Here is a 15088-nt window from a genome sequence, read left to right as displayed (position 1 = left end):
CCCTTAATATATATTTGCATACAGTGTGGGTGTTGATGTATTTACATAGGTTACCACTGTTTTTTCAGGTTATCTATGCGGCCAGAGAAAGATCTTGGGAAGTTACCAAGTGGATGTTGTAATCATAATAATGAATAGGTATATTGGAGTTTTAGCGAGATCATATGAGAGTAGCCATATATATATATCTGCACTATTTATATTCTTTGCCTTTTGTTGTTTCAGGCTTCCTTCCCTGCTGACCCTTCCCTTTCCTTTCACTTGCCTAATGGCTCTAAGACTCTGTTTTATATTCAGAGGATTGGTGACATTGGGAGGTGGACTCTTACTTGCGGCAACTGGATCCTGCGGAGCATATCCTGACAAATGCCTGAAATTCGGACTTAAGATCAAGGACATGTAGGCCGACTCCTTTAGCATTACATCAAGGAATAGCCTAGGTAAAGGTGGCATTAGTCAAGCCCACCGGAGGGCTGTCAGTCAACACAGTCGCATTTACAAACAACAAATTATATTATGCCCGATGTCTCACAGCACGATCTTGCTCCCGGGGCAGTTCCACAAGAGAAATCAGCCAATCAAGGACATGACATCAAAAACCGGTTTATTTTTATTTTTAAATATAATTCACGTTGGCAAGTTGATATCCTCAACAGACCAAACATTCTTCATTGACTCCCACATATACCCAAGCTATCTTTCTTTCATCAGAGGACATAATAAGTGTCCAATTTGTACTGTCAGAATCACAGTCAGGGAGAGAGAAGACTATTGTCAGCCGGTGCTCCACAGCTACCGCTGAATTAGTCCTTAAAGGACAGTCAACATTTTATGACTGGGGCATTGTGGTTATATGGGAGAAAAACGAGAAATACCGAAGAGTGCTACTACGGAATTTAAAGCTACAAGAGCAACTGGACAATATAGAACATTGATCAGTTTTGAAGGGGGGGGGTTAAGGATGTTTTGACTTGCACTTAACATTAACTCATCAGCTTCATGTATATATAGATAAATAAAATAAGAGACAATGTAAAAGAAACTTATTAGCTTCAGCATTGGGCCCAAGGACTGGAACTCGGCTGCTCCTTCTTAAGAGAGTGGAGTCAGCAGTACTTCTAGCATCAACTCAAACGTGAACATGATCCTGGGGATCGCTCCAGGACTAACCATCTTTCACTGATCTCATGGTATGTCACTGGACATATTAAGCTCTTGGACCATCATGGAACAGTCACACTTCTCACCAGAAACAATATCTTATGCCGTCAATAAGCCTGGAGCACTGCCTCATTGCCAAAAGGTTTCCAGGAATTTTTTCTTCTAGCAGTTAAGACAAGAAGGTTTGGGCGATTGCCAGGTAGTCTCAGCACATACATATTTCAACAATCCTGGACACTAATATCATCACTCCTATTTCACTTCAAATATTCACCAATTATCCTCAATCCCTGCCACTGTCATAATAAAAATCATCTCCTATCTGAAGAGGCATGTTTGCAAGAATAAAATTAAAGGCTTGCTTTTTAGCGAGGAGCTTGAGGAAATTACTGCTAAAGATTTGAAACACATACAATTTAGATTAAATATCGCTCTGCGATCCCCTGGATAATGAGATACAGGTCCCATTGGACATCTCTCCTTCTTAAGTCACGTAGTAGTGGTCACTTTCTATCTGAGGAGTTATCTAATAACATGCAGGCTGAGTACACCATATAGCTTTTAAAGGTGTAATCAGTGTTAGTAGGTCTTGCCCCTTATATGTATGTGTGTTTTTGCTTAGTATAATGAGAGGAGTCAATATGTTTTTCAGCAGTCCTTCAAAACTTGGTTTCTTGTCTAAAGTTTGACATTTTTAAAACTGTTTCCTCAATCGATCAGTGGCACGAACCAGCTTCAGCAACAGGTACTAATATACGAGAATTGATACAGAACGGATATACATGATGATTAGCTGAACGCTCACAGTTTGCTCATTTATTCACATTCATCTATTATAAAAACATGACTGTCTTCTAAGTGTAGAAAACTGAAGATATGTACAAGTGATTTTATGACGCAGCTATGGAAACCCTCCTGATTAAATATAATGAATAGTTTCCACCACATATAGATCTGAAAAAAAGATATATAACTAGATGGAGACTTCAACAGTTGGTCAGGCCTGAATAAAAAAACCTGAAGAACATTGATTGTACAAGTCAATAGTGAGTGCTGGAAGTTGACAATAATCCAGATCTCTACCTGTTATTGTGGTCACCATAGCTAACGTTCCATTTTGCTTCCAGTGTTCGTCATCTATGCCCTCATAGAGGCAGGCAGCCCCTTGGTTGCACCAGTATGGTTCTTCTATTCCAGGTCTGAGGTGGGGGAATGTGCAGTTGCCCAGTTGGAACAGCTCATACCATTCTGCTGTGTAGTTTTTGCCTGTTAAGATGCTTCGAAATCCAATGGCGTCATGCATAATTTTCTGTGTAATACAAAATGGCAAATGTGACATTCAGAAACATTCTTGTTGGGTTCACTTTGACGAAAAGGTATCATGGTAGCAATAAGGTCTAAGGAAATAGCAAATGAGCAAAAACATTACTGGCACATTTCACAAGCTACCACTTTAAAAAACAGTCAAATAAACAACAAAACTCAATAAAATAAACTAATATTGTTTTCTTTTACATGCAAGTGCACCATGTGATACCTACCAATCTAGATAACGCTATCTCATATGATTGAGAACTGAAAAAAGGGGAACCGAATTGAAATGCAACTTAATTACTACTATATTTCGGTACGTATCAAGTGTCACTGAAAGTCTCACTCCGAGAATCCTAATTAAACACCTCTTTCGTATAATAATCTTGTGCTTCCCATTCTGCTAGTCCACACATTTAGTGGGTAAGTTACCCTTCAAAAACGTCTCTGCAGAAATTACGGTACCTACAAGCGAGTACACTTGCAGGCTCTAAGTGGCGTAAAGTAACCGCACTCTCCAAATTCAACCGCAGTGGTTGAATTCGGACAGTGCGGTTACTTGATGTCAGTTAGAGGATTTAGGATTCTTTGAGTGGGACTCTCAATACCATTTGGTACGGACAGAAACGAGGAACAGGGACGCCATACAGGTGATTTCCAGGACGGAATTAGAACCAGGTTCAAGGATTGGTCAGACATAGGATCCATGAGAAAACAGCCCTGCAGAAGTCATGGGGTACCCCCTATATGACGAAACGTGTTTGCTGGCTAAAAGAAGACAGAAAATATAGAAGACAAAGAATAATCATTCTGTCTAATTATCAGCACAATTTGTGATAATGTTAGCGTGTGCTTAGGAGTTCGGTGTTTAGAATTTGAGGGACTATTTTGATCTCATTTGGAGGATGTAGGGTGACTCCCTTTTCCTTTTGAGCACCACACTATATACAGAGGCATATTACTTCTGCACGATATAGGTGAGCGCTACCTTTCACCACAAATGCATCCACCTCACAATATATCACAATACACCTGATTAGGTCTAAAAATACATAAAATATTGCATATTCACAAAATCAGAACAGCAGAGCTGTTTAATAATCTGACTCAACTACGACGCTGCATCAATGCTTGGACAACACTTACCTGTCATCCAAAAACATAAATAGTTCCAAATAAGCATTAGTGCTATAACTTGGATCATTGACCGAGAAGGTCTCATTCTCAAGCACATAACAAAAATCTATTTACCTAAAACACAAATGATTGAGACTGAAATGGAAAGTGGGATGTCAGAAAAACAATGACTGAGCAATTTTCATTGTATTCCCGATGGAAGAGTCAACGTGTGCACAGCTGTAGTCCAGCAGAATAGTATTCAACACATTTACTGAACTCACAGCATAGTAAAGATATGTCTATTAGAATATGGGAATTGGTGCAAGTGTATGGAACATTAGGAAGATGATTGCCACATGCAGTCAGAATGTACGAAGATCTTATACTGGTTACAAAATATCAAGATCAGATCTTAGCTTGTCCTTAACAGTGGCATCACATTCTTAGACAAGGGAACACTATTTATGGATAATGCTTAATCAAATTAGTAAACAAAGACAAATAAGGCTTAAATATTTTTATGGGGTAAAAAGAAGTATTCTCTAAAACTGAAACCTACCCTCCAAGATTATTGGCAATCATGATTTAAGAATAAATATAGGAACACAAGATGCACTGTATTATTCTGATATAGACTGAATAACATTAAATACAGTAGATCCCGGCTGGGTGACCTTCTAGCATTACAGTGCAGGATTGTATATTATTGTTGGGATTTAGATCATAATATTTGGAAAATCTTGTCTGGGGATATAGACGTTTAGATTATGCATATGAAGTAACACAGTATAGCGGAGTTCACTGTTGTTTTTATCTTTGTAAAGTCCCACTATGATTAAAGAAGGTAGATTTTAGCCCCAGGTCTTGGCATGAAACAGACAGCTGAAAGTAGCAGTTTTAAGGTGATGTTTTGTACATGTATCATCACATAGGAGGCCACCAAGGAGTGTTTAAAGACTCATAATGCATTACTCGCAATACATTCTAAATACGCCAAATAAATGCAGAGGGTGTGATGAACGACTAATGTCGTTTCCAAAGATTATTCATAGCCTAAAGTGCGCAGCTAGGGTAACGTGATCCTCTCAGTACAAACGTCAGTAGGGAACTGACTAGTAGAGAATCAACCCGGCATTCTTGCAAGCCGAATACCATACAAATAATCACAGTTCACGAGGTCAATGGAAGGCCACAGGGAAACACATTCACAAGCCACAACACCCCCATCCCCTTAAATGAGAAAACTTAAACTAAAACTTTACCAAACATAACCATAACCACCCCCTGATTGCACACAAAAAATATATTTTGTATTTACACCCTTCAACAATAAAGTCTTGTAACCATTTTGAAGGCCGTCTGACTCTTATATCTTTGGTACCCTCTCTGGCACAAGAATGAGATTCTACTTCCTCTGGAACATCACCTGATTCGCACTGCAATTCATCTGGGTTATCCACTGGAGGTAAACACTTCAGTGGAATCACTCAAGTAGGGAGAACCAGAACCATCTGTTGCTGGATTCTTAGAGATATTTAACGCATTAGAATAACCAACTCCTTCCCTTGGTTTATCCTGCACCTTAAAATCTTCCACAACCTCATCAATATCCCACAAATTCAAATCTTCTTTGTTGATCACACCATCACTCCACCCATACTCATTGAACAAAGCCACGCATTTGAGATTTACTTTTTTGCCATTACTGAGGCGAACCGCATTGCGCAAAACTTCCATTAGTTCATCAAATTTACTGAGCAAACACAAGGAGATGGAAGAGCACTGAAACTTTTCAGACACTCACCCCCAGTCACATATCTGGGTTGAATCCATCATCATTCTTTAGCTCACTTCGCCACCCCAGTTCAGACACAGCTATATGCAAATCAGTCTTGACCCTGTGCCTCATGGGAACAGTCCAGCCCGAACTACTAAGCCATGTTTTCCCTGTACCGGACACAAGCATCCTGGGACCGGTTTCCTTCTAATAGTCCTTATCAGCCAGGTTAGCTTGAATCCAGTGGCAAAGTGAGCAGGGGACCTACGCCTGGGCATACCCTGCCAACCTAGGGCGAACAAAGCAAACACAAGGCTCCGTCCATCATCTCCTTGCGTTTGCCTGAACCATAAATCATCGAAAAGATCATAGCCAGATACAGCTTTTGATACAAGGAATAAGTCATGTTATCCTGTACTTAAGGATGAGCATATAAAATTGATAACTTATTACCAATAAAATACTACATCACATGATTTTTAATAAAAAAGGCTAAACAATTAAAATATCTAATATAGCAGATCAGTGGCATGAGAGGAAACCCCCAACTGCATATTGTTTGAATTTGAAGGATGAGAAGTCCCTCCATGAGGTGAATCTCTACAGAGAGATTTAAGATAAATTTAGGTTTAAAGCATTTTATTGAGACATTTACAAAAACAAGAAACAGTGGTCGCAAAGAGTTTGTGTTATGATACAGCCATGAAGGAGCGCATTTGGTGCGAAAAGTCTCTGCAAACTAAGTGCCCATCCGGTCCGTCGTTCGTTGCGCATACAGCGACCATAATACACAAATAAACAACCCCTTTTTCAAACTCCCCCCACCCCTTCCACCCCTTCTGTTCCCTCCCTTCCCTCCCCCGTCCAGTGCCTAGTTTGCCTTCCTGCTTCACTCCTCCACCACCGCCTTCCCCTTTCGGCTAATCCCATCCTAAGCCTCATCAATCAGTTGAATCTGCAGGTGACGTTAGCCTCAAAAGTCGAAGATACCGTGGACATGTGAGTTCTTTAAATTCCGTGACCAGCAGTGAATGAAACGGTTGCCACAGATCGTTAAATTGCTCCACCTCTCCCGCCACTGTGAGCGACAACTTCTCCATGCCCAGGACATGCCATAATCTATGCAGCAAGCCCGTGATAGAGGGGAGTGTGGTGGTGCGCCAGTGTATGAGAATGTTTTGAACAGCCGAACCCAGCGCTATTGCAATCTGTCTGCCTCTTCGGGACTTTAGGGGGTACATCAACCGGTTGGGCAAGCCCAGCAGTACATACGCAGGGAAGCGTGGCAGTTCAATGTCAAAGTGTGTGTCTATCTCGTCTAAGATCTCCTTCCAGTAGGGGCATAGCAAAGGGCAATCCCACAACACATGCGTAAGTGTGCCTACCTGCCCACAAGCCCGCCAGCACGTATCCTCAATACTACGATTCATTTCGTGCAATCTTTCTGGGGTGTAGTACCAGTAGGTAGTCACCTTAGTGAATGTTTCGGTAAGTCCGGTGTGGTACGCGGAATGTCGCGCCCGGTATGAGATCTGGTCCCACTCTGCATGACTCAATGTCCTCCCCAGTTCCCGTTCCCAACGCTCCCTACCCGGGTTATAAAGATGAGAGGAAGGAGGCTGCAAACATTTGTAGAGATCTGAGATCAGCTTCGCATCCGAAGTGCGTGTCACAAGCCACTTCTCGTAAGGTAGAAGCCTTCTGTCCGCTGATTCACGCACCTGCGGTTGTAGCGCCCAGTGGCGCACCTGTAAATACTGCAATCTCTCCGTTTCAGGTAGGTGATAGTCGCGCTTGAAATCCTGAAATGGAATGATGCCCTCTGAGGCATACATATGGAACAGCGCCCTGCACCCCACAGTCCGCCAATGCTTAAAGGCACTCTGTTCCATCCCGGGGGTGAAATCCGGGTTCTCGACCAATGGTGTAAACGGTGAGGGGAACGTGGTGAGATCATGAACAACACTAGTGGCATCCCACACCTGCAGTGGGACTCGCGTGATGAAAGACGCGTACAGATTGGGGGGGCGGTGCGCCCTGCGAAGGAAGGGCACCTCCTGTAAAGGCCTGCCCGCTACTGCCTGGTCTTGGAAGAGCCAGTGTTTATCTGACTCCCATCTGCTCCACTCAACGAGGTATCTCAGTTGTGCCGCTTGAAAATACTTGTGCAAATCCGGTATACCCAGACCCCCTGCCTCAGGGGCCAGCGTGGTGAGGGCCCTCTTCAGCCTAGGTTTGCGGCCCTGCCAGATGAAGCGTGCAAGGTCCGCCTGCGTCTGATGAATCCACCCCTTGAGAGGTAGCAGCGGCAGGGCCCGGAACAAATATAGAACCTGTGGTAAGATCGTCATCTTATCCGCTGCTATCCTGCCTAGCCAGGACAGAGTGCCTTTGTTCCAGCGCCCCAATTCCTCCTTAATTTTCTTTCCCAATGCTATATAGTTGGCGGTTACCATAGCGGGTAGGGTAGGCGCCAAAAGAATGCCCAAATAGGGTACAAGATCCGAGGACCAGTGCATGGGGAAGAGGTTCTGGAGTTCAGTTCTCGTGGCAGCGGTCAACGAGACATCAAGGGCTGCGGATTTCCCCATTTTCATTTTGAATCCCGCGACCGACGAGAAAGCCTCCAGCTCTGCAATACACGCTGGGAGCTCCTCCCTCGGGTCAGCTAGTGTCAGTATAACGTCATCCACGTAGAGGCTAATCGTGTGGGTATACCTCCCCATCCTCACTCCTGTCGCGTTCGGGTTCTGACGTATCCGTTGAGCAAGAGGCTCCATATATAGAGCAAAAAGCAGTGGGGATAATGGGCACCCCTGCCTGGTGCCCCTCTCTATGGAAAACCTCCGGGAGTTGCAACCATTCACCCGCACTACCGCCGATGGGAATCTGTAGCAATTGAACACTAGGGTGCGGAGCTTCTCCCCAATCCCCACCTTTGCCAGGACCTGCTCTAGATAAGGCCAATGTACCCTGTCAAACGCTTTCTCTGCGTCCACGGCTAACAGCATTCTTTCCCCAGGAATCCGGGAGGCTTTCTCTAGGATGTGAACCACTCTCTTTGTGTTATCCACCGTCAACCTCCCTGGGACAAATCCTGCCTGGTCCAGGTCAACCAGTCCTGGCAGATGAAGTGCCAGCCAAGCCGCAAGGATCCCAGTGTATAGCTTTAGATCAATGTTCAGGAGAGAGATCGGTCTGTACGAGCTGCAATGAGCCCGGTCCTACCCTGGTTTGGGGATGACCGACACGGTCGCCTGGAGTAGATCCGGTGGGATAGCTCTAGGAGCGGAGAATGAGTTGAAGAGCCGGGTAAGGATAGGGGCCAGCACGGAGAAGAACGTTTTATAGAAAAGTGAGGTATAGCCGTCCGGGCCCGGAGCATTCCCATGCTTGAGTTTAGAGATGGCTGTAATCACCTCTTCAACCCGAATGTCCCTTTCCAGGTACTCTGCTTGCTCCGGAGTTAAGGAAGGGAGGGCGACCGAGTCCAGATAGCCAGCCTCCGCATGTGGCGACGGGGGTTCACTGGCGTATAGTGCTGCATAGTATTGACGGAAAGTCTCCGCTATCTGGTCGTCCTCCGTAACTGTCTCGCCGTTGGAGACTAAAAGCTCCTTCACTAAGAGCCGTTGATGCGCCACTCAGAGTTTGTTCGCAAGCAGCCGGCCGCACCTGTCCCCCCCGTGTAATACGCATGTTTCAGACGCAACGCTGCCTACTCCGCTCTGTCCGTATCCAAGGCCGACAGGAGTTTCCTCGCTGCCTTAAGTTGCCTCCATACCCTAGGGGCTCCTGTGCGTTGATGTACCTGTTCCAACTCGCGAACTTTGTGTGTGAGCTCGTCTCGTTTGAGTTGCCGTTCTCTATTCTCCGCTGACGATATTGCTATAAATTCTCCTCTGAGCACTGCCTTTAAGGCTGCCCATTGCGTTACTAATGAAGTGTCGGTATTATCATTGTGGGTCTGATAATCGCGAACTGAGTCCGTGATGTGCTTCACTACCGTTTTTTTATGCAGTAGAGTATCCCTGAGGCGCCAAACCTCGCGCGACGAGGACACCGGCGGTAAGCGAAAGGTGCCCATAACGGGCGCATGGTCTGATAAGGAGAGAACCCCCATTTCAGATGCCGTAGCTAGGTCACATACTGGCCCTGTGACCAAGAGGTGGTCCAATCTCGCATAGGTCTTATGTGCATGTGAATAATAGGAGTAGTCCCTGTCGGTGGGGTGTAGGCGGCGCCAGAGATCGTGGAGATCTAGGTCCTCTAATTGGGATTTACCCCCTTGTGAAATCTCTGCCGTTTGTGGGTACCTCTGCGCCGACCTGTCTAGAGACGAGTCGAATACCATGTTCAGGTCCCCTCCTATGATAATGTGTCTATCTGAGGTGGCTGTAATGTCCACTAAGGTGGAGTTCAAAAAACGCTCTTGATGCTCATTGGGGCTATATATCGACCCTATGGTGAACACCAGACCTCCTAACTTAACCCTGTACACTAGAAGTCTCCCTTTCTGTTCTGCAAACTTATGTAAAACCTCCCCCTTGAATGTTCGGGACACTAGGATTGCCACCCCCGCCGTCTTAGTGGTGTTGTGTTGGAAATTTGTGAGATCGCATCCTATGGCAATCACGGGCTAGCAAGGTGGTCTTTTGTAAGAGACAAATATCCGCCTGTGTGCTTTCTAGCAGAGACAAGACCGCCCTCCTCTTGACTGGATTGTTCAACCCTTTCACATTAAGGGTTACTACCTTAAGGGCTGCCATTAATGTAGGGCCAACTGTAGCGCAAGCGTTGAATCGGAACCCAGGTAGGGCTGCTCTGAGATAAGTAGTGTGTGAGAGCTCTGTCAGGCCAGAGTAGGTGCCACAAAAGCACTGGACGATCCCCACCCCTCCCCCCCAACTCCCCCTGAACTTCCCTTGAACTGTCCCTTCCCCCCCTCCCCCCCTCCCCCACCCTTCCGCTAACAACCCCCTCATGCAAACCACCAGCCCCTCCCCACCCCCACCCCTCCTCCCCTCCTGTGCCCCTGTAGAACTCCAACAACCTTTAGTCCCAGTCATGTCCAAAGTGGACAAGTCTGTGGTGAAGTACTTGAGTGGACGTCCGGCCACTTACTCCCCCCCCACAGTCCCCCATCTCCCAGGACCCCAAACCTGCAATATCAGTAAGGCTGTGATGTTCTCCCCCCGGAGTGTTCCTACGCCATCAGCGCGACATCGTCGTTGGAAGCCGTGTCCATGGCCACTTCGGAAACGGCGTCCGCCATGCTGGCCCTGATGGTAGGTGAGTCTGGTCTCAGGGGAGTTGCAGGGGCTCTCCTCCTCGACACGCTCTGCCAGCCGTCTCTAGGGCCACGCCTCTGCCGCGGCGTAGCTGCATCCTCCCCCTCTGCGGTGATACCTAGAACCTCGGATGTCTCTTGCAGTGATCGTAGTTGGTGCATCGTGCCATTCCACTTAAAGATAAGGCGGAAAGGGTGGCCCCAGGTATAGGACGTTTCTTGCTCTCTCAAAAAATCGGTCGCTATCTTAAATGCCTTACGCCTCTGAAGGGTGATGGCGGACAAGTCCTGATACAGAGCTACAGAATGACCGCGAAAGGTGAAGGATTGTAGCTTTCTTGCTTCAGCCAAAATGCGTTCCTTCAACGGGAAGTCCGGGAGAAAGGCCAAAATGTCTGGTGGTGGTGCCGACGCACGCCTCGGCGGTCCCACCCTGTGAGCCCTGTCAATCCGGATGGGAAACTCCGACGTTTCTCCCAAGATCTCTCTGAACAGGTCTCTTAAGTAACCGGCCACATCCGTGCCCTCGTCCTTCGATGGAATTCCCCGGACTCGAATGTTATTTCGTCTAGACCTGTTTTCAAGGTCCTCGTTGTGCATTTGGAGATCCAGATGTTGGTCCCTTAGGCGTAACACCTCCTGTTGCAGCTGCACAATTTCATCGTCAAGCCGGTGGTTCGTGCTCTCCACGGTGGCCACCCTCTCTCCCAGGCTGTCCACTTCTCTACGCACTTCCCGCACCTCTCCCGCTACCCCCTGCTTGAGTGTTTGAAAATCATCCCTGAGGGTGCTGAAGAGGGATTCCAAGAAGGATCTAGTGACCGGTGGTTCCCCTCCACACGTGTTCTGCGACCCTCCGGAGGAGCTCGGAGACGGATGTCCCCTGTCTCCTCTCTGCTGGGTCCTGTTGAGCATCTCGGGGAGAGTGCGATCCCCTTTCTTGTTACCCTTGTTGCTCGCCATCGTGGAGTGGTTGCTGGTCAAATCCTTCGATCCACCTGTCCCGCTACTCCAGGCTCTCCCGGGATCTGTTAAGAAATCCCCGCCAGGTGCCACCGATCTTGTCCCTCACTGCGGCTGGAGGAGCCCTCGACCGCCAGGGCCTAAGGACCAGGCCCGGTCCCCGCCGACCGCCCCGCGACCGCCGCTATTGCGCATGGTATGTGGCTGTGAGTCCGTTGCCACTAGTTTTCCGGCCCTCCTCTGTGCCGCTAGTAGACGCGAGCCTTGGGACTGCCCGCTCTAGTCCTCGGTACCGGGGGCCTGTCTCTAGTCCCGTAGGACTCTAGCGATTCCCCACAGGGTGATGGTCCCATGGTCGTGCAGGTCAGGTCCGCTCCGCCGTCCTCTTGTGGCAGTTCTCCTATTCGGGCTCACTCAAGTCTCCGTTCCCGCCGGCTCGCCCGTATTCCAGGCTGTGCTCCTGAGCTCTGCAGGCCCCACCAGTCTGGCGTCCGTCGGCGGGATCTCCTACCTCTCATGACACACCGATAATGAGGGTTCCCCCACGCCGTGTCCTCAGCAGTTGGTGTCCGCAAGGGCATCCACCCCGGGCAGGTGCGCAGGGTCCGTTCCCACTCCTGCACAGCCTTAACGTTCCTGCACAACAGGGCCATGCCTCCGGCGATCAGCACTCTCCTACTTGTGATGTCGCAGCTGCGACCCTCAGCCCTGCTGCAAAGCCTGTCGCTGCCGCTGGGGCCTCCGCTCCGCCGTGATACTCTCCGGGTAGGCGGGCCCGCTTCATTCCAAGGATCCGCCGTTAAAGGCCTTGCTGGTGGGCCGCAGCCGCGTTCCTCGGCTCCGCCGTTCTGCCTGTTGCCTCTGCTGGGCTCAGGGAGGCTTGGTTGCGGGCGATGCCGCGAAACTCACCGGTCCGTCTCGACACCTCCCGGGCAGGCAGGCCACCGGTGGCTCCTCAGGGCGTTTCCCTCTGCGGCTGCTCCATGTCATCCGCGCTCTTTCGCCCCTGGTGCAGCAGCCGCCGCTCGGCCAGCGCAGACCGACCCCCACTTCCGAGCCCTCCAGGCCACTTCTCCGCACGGTCTATCGTCTCCTAGCCCGGGGGGGGGGGGGGGGTGGCGGGGTTCCGGAGGGCGCTCAGCGTCCGCGATCGAGGGCGGAACTCCAGGCCCCAGTGATCCTGGCCTCGGATTACCCCCAGCGAGCGTCCGGTCTACTAGGCCGCAGCCGCAGCCTCGAGTACCGCTCCATTGTGCCCTCTCCGGCGCGGGTTCATACGCCGGGCCGCAAGCTGCTCTCTGGGCGGTTCGGGCGTTGCAGAGTCTTTCGCCACTTTTGTTTCCACACCGGGCCGAGAGTTCACACGGTGTGCAGCCGGCTGTGGCACCTTCTCTCGTTTCCCGGAGGCCGGCCTCCGTCTCCGCCGTCTCCCGGCTCCGATGCCGTCCGGCAGATCGCGCCGAGATCGCTTTGTGGCGAGTTCCTCCGCCAATGTCCCCACTCCAGGCTCCACCACCTCTCCCGGCGCTGCTAAACACCAGAGGGGGAGAAGAAGCTATATTTTAGGGTTTGGGCCTAGTCGGATCCGGGAGCCGCGAGGAGAAGCGTCCTCTCATGCCGACATCTTGGCCATGCCCCCTTAAGATAAATTTAAAGTAAGTTACTGCCTAGAAAGATAGTAGTGAGTGTATGATAATGAATGTGAAGGTATCACTAGGAGGACATTTTGAGATAGTGGTGTTAAGTCCCATAGTAATTTGCTTAATTGATCTTAGTATTAAATCTTAATCATTAGGGGTAGTATGTTTATGAACCCCAAAGCCTGTTTTTAGTATTGTATAATTCCTCCCCATTGAATACGGATACATGCATTGTTTTTATTTCAGAGTGACTATACTATTTTTAAACTTAAAGTCTGTCCTGAAGAAGGTTGTGTCAACCACTGTTTATCCACTGAAACACCGTGTTGACAGCTGCTTTCTGTACTGTATTGTTTCCAACAAAACATTTCTTAACTCCAAATATTGTAGGTATGATTGTACATAGGTGACTTGTTGGCCTATTCATCATTTGCACACGATTGTTTAACACTATATATGTATTAGTGAATAAGATAGAATTGTGTGTTCTGCACTACAAAGAAATATGCTAATCTATATTCTATGTATATGTAAAGGATTAATATGTACATGAGAGATAATTTATGAGAATATGATTTGTGGTCTTTTTTACAAAATGGCTTATGAATCGATTTGGTTTGAATACATTTTTAATGCTGTATACAGAAATATATGTTTTAATAAAGGAGGTGATATTTTACTAAATATAAGGCTCATAGTTTGAATGCATTGCGTGGAAGAGTGTACAGAATATTTGTGAGTGGCATATAATTTTTAAATTACAACATATGGAACAATACCTTGTTACTGGTTATGTTAACCCAGTTCCCTTTATCTTTAAAGGCTTTCTCTCAAATTTGTTTTTTAAGTGTAAATGTACAACAAGAAAACAGGCTTCCTTAAAGGATATGAAGGTCCCACTGGGGTACAGGTCCCCAAGGAGTTCACACCCGCACGCTTTAGAGGCCTGGAAGAACACGTTGTCAATTATTTGTCTGATGGAGGCTCAATATCCAGATCGGACGTTCTCAGTGGCATGTGGCCCTCTTCATCACAGTTTGCACAGTTTGCCAGATAGTGACCGTGTGTCAAACTATGTGTGGGACATCTTGTGGAATAATGAATACAACAGGGATAGGGTGGTCCTAGGGAAGTTTTGGAGACCTGTGAGGATTGATTCCCGAAACAGTAACGAGTAAACACAAGAAATCCTCGGGTCTAAGTGAAACAGCTATACAAGAAAAAGCGACAGCAAAGATGATCTCAGGGTATTTCCGAGGGAGTGCCTTAATTAGGACATAATACCATCACCCACCGAGGTGTTATGCTTCATCATCTGGGGTTCTCCTCTTGACGGGGACCCATGGCCCTGCCAAGGGCTACAACCCCCTCACTGTGAGGGAGGAGCTCAGGTATGTTTTTATTCCTACTCTGTATAGGATATAGTAAATCCTGCAGATGAGAAGACACTGAACTAGTTGGGTAACGGGTGCATTGCAATAGCAAAGAATGATTGGAATGTGAGGATAGTGATACTAAACTAGCTACTAGGAGCTACAGAAACTTTATTGATTCATTCCTAATGCCAGGATTAAAAACAGAGCACCTGCAGTGTGAAATAATAACTGCATGTGATGGACGCAAACAGGTCTACATGTTTCAGTCTAAAAGACCCTACAAGGTGCCACGGCTTTCGTCAGGACCTTAGAAAAAAGTGCTACTGGGAAAAAATTAAGTGAACGGTGATGAATAAAGAAAGGTAAATACAAAACCAGTAATCCCACTCTTGGTGCGCTTGATTTACTGGTTGTATCAGTTTGTTTACGGATAAGAAGCCTCACCTCAACC

The 15088-nt window shown here is 47.5% G+C and overlaps 1 protein-coding gene across 1 annotated transcript in view; it reads right to left on the bottom strand.

Annotated features, from left to right (window-relative positions):
- CLN5 (CLN5 lysosomal BMP synthase) overlaps positions 1–15088 on the bottom strand; it is a 126655-nt gene that overhangs the window by 53749 nt on the left and 57818 nt on the right. Inside the window, exon 3 of the mRNA XM_078657456.1 lies at positions 2245–2470. Coding sequence (XP_078513582.1) covers positions 2245–2470 — 226 coding nt within the window. The remainder of the gene's footprint in view (positions 1–2244; positions 2471–15088) is intronic.

This window comes from Lissotriton helveticus, chromosome 8, assembly GCF_964261635.1.
Source record: "Lissotriton helveticus chromosome 8, aLisHel1.1, whole genome shotgun sequence".
Lineage (NCBI taxonomy): Eukaryota > Metazoa > Chordata > Amphibia > Caudata > Salamandridae > Lissotriton > Lissotriton helveticus.
This window is presented reverse-complemented; position numbering and strand designations above follow the sequence as displayed.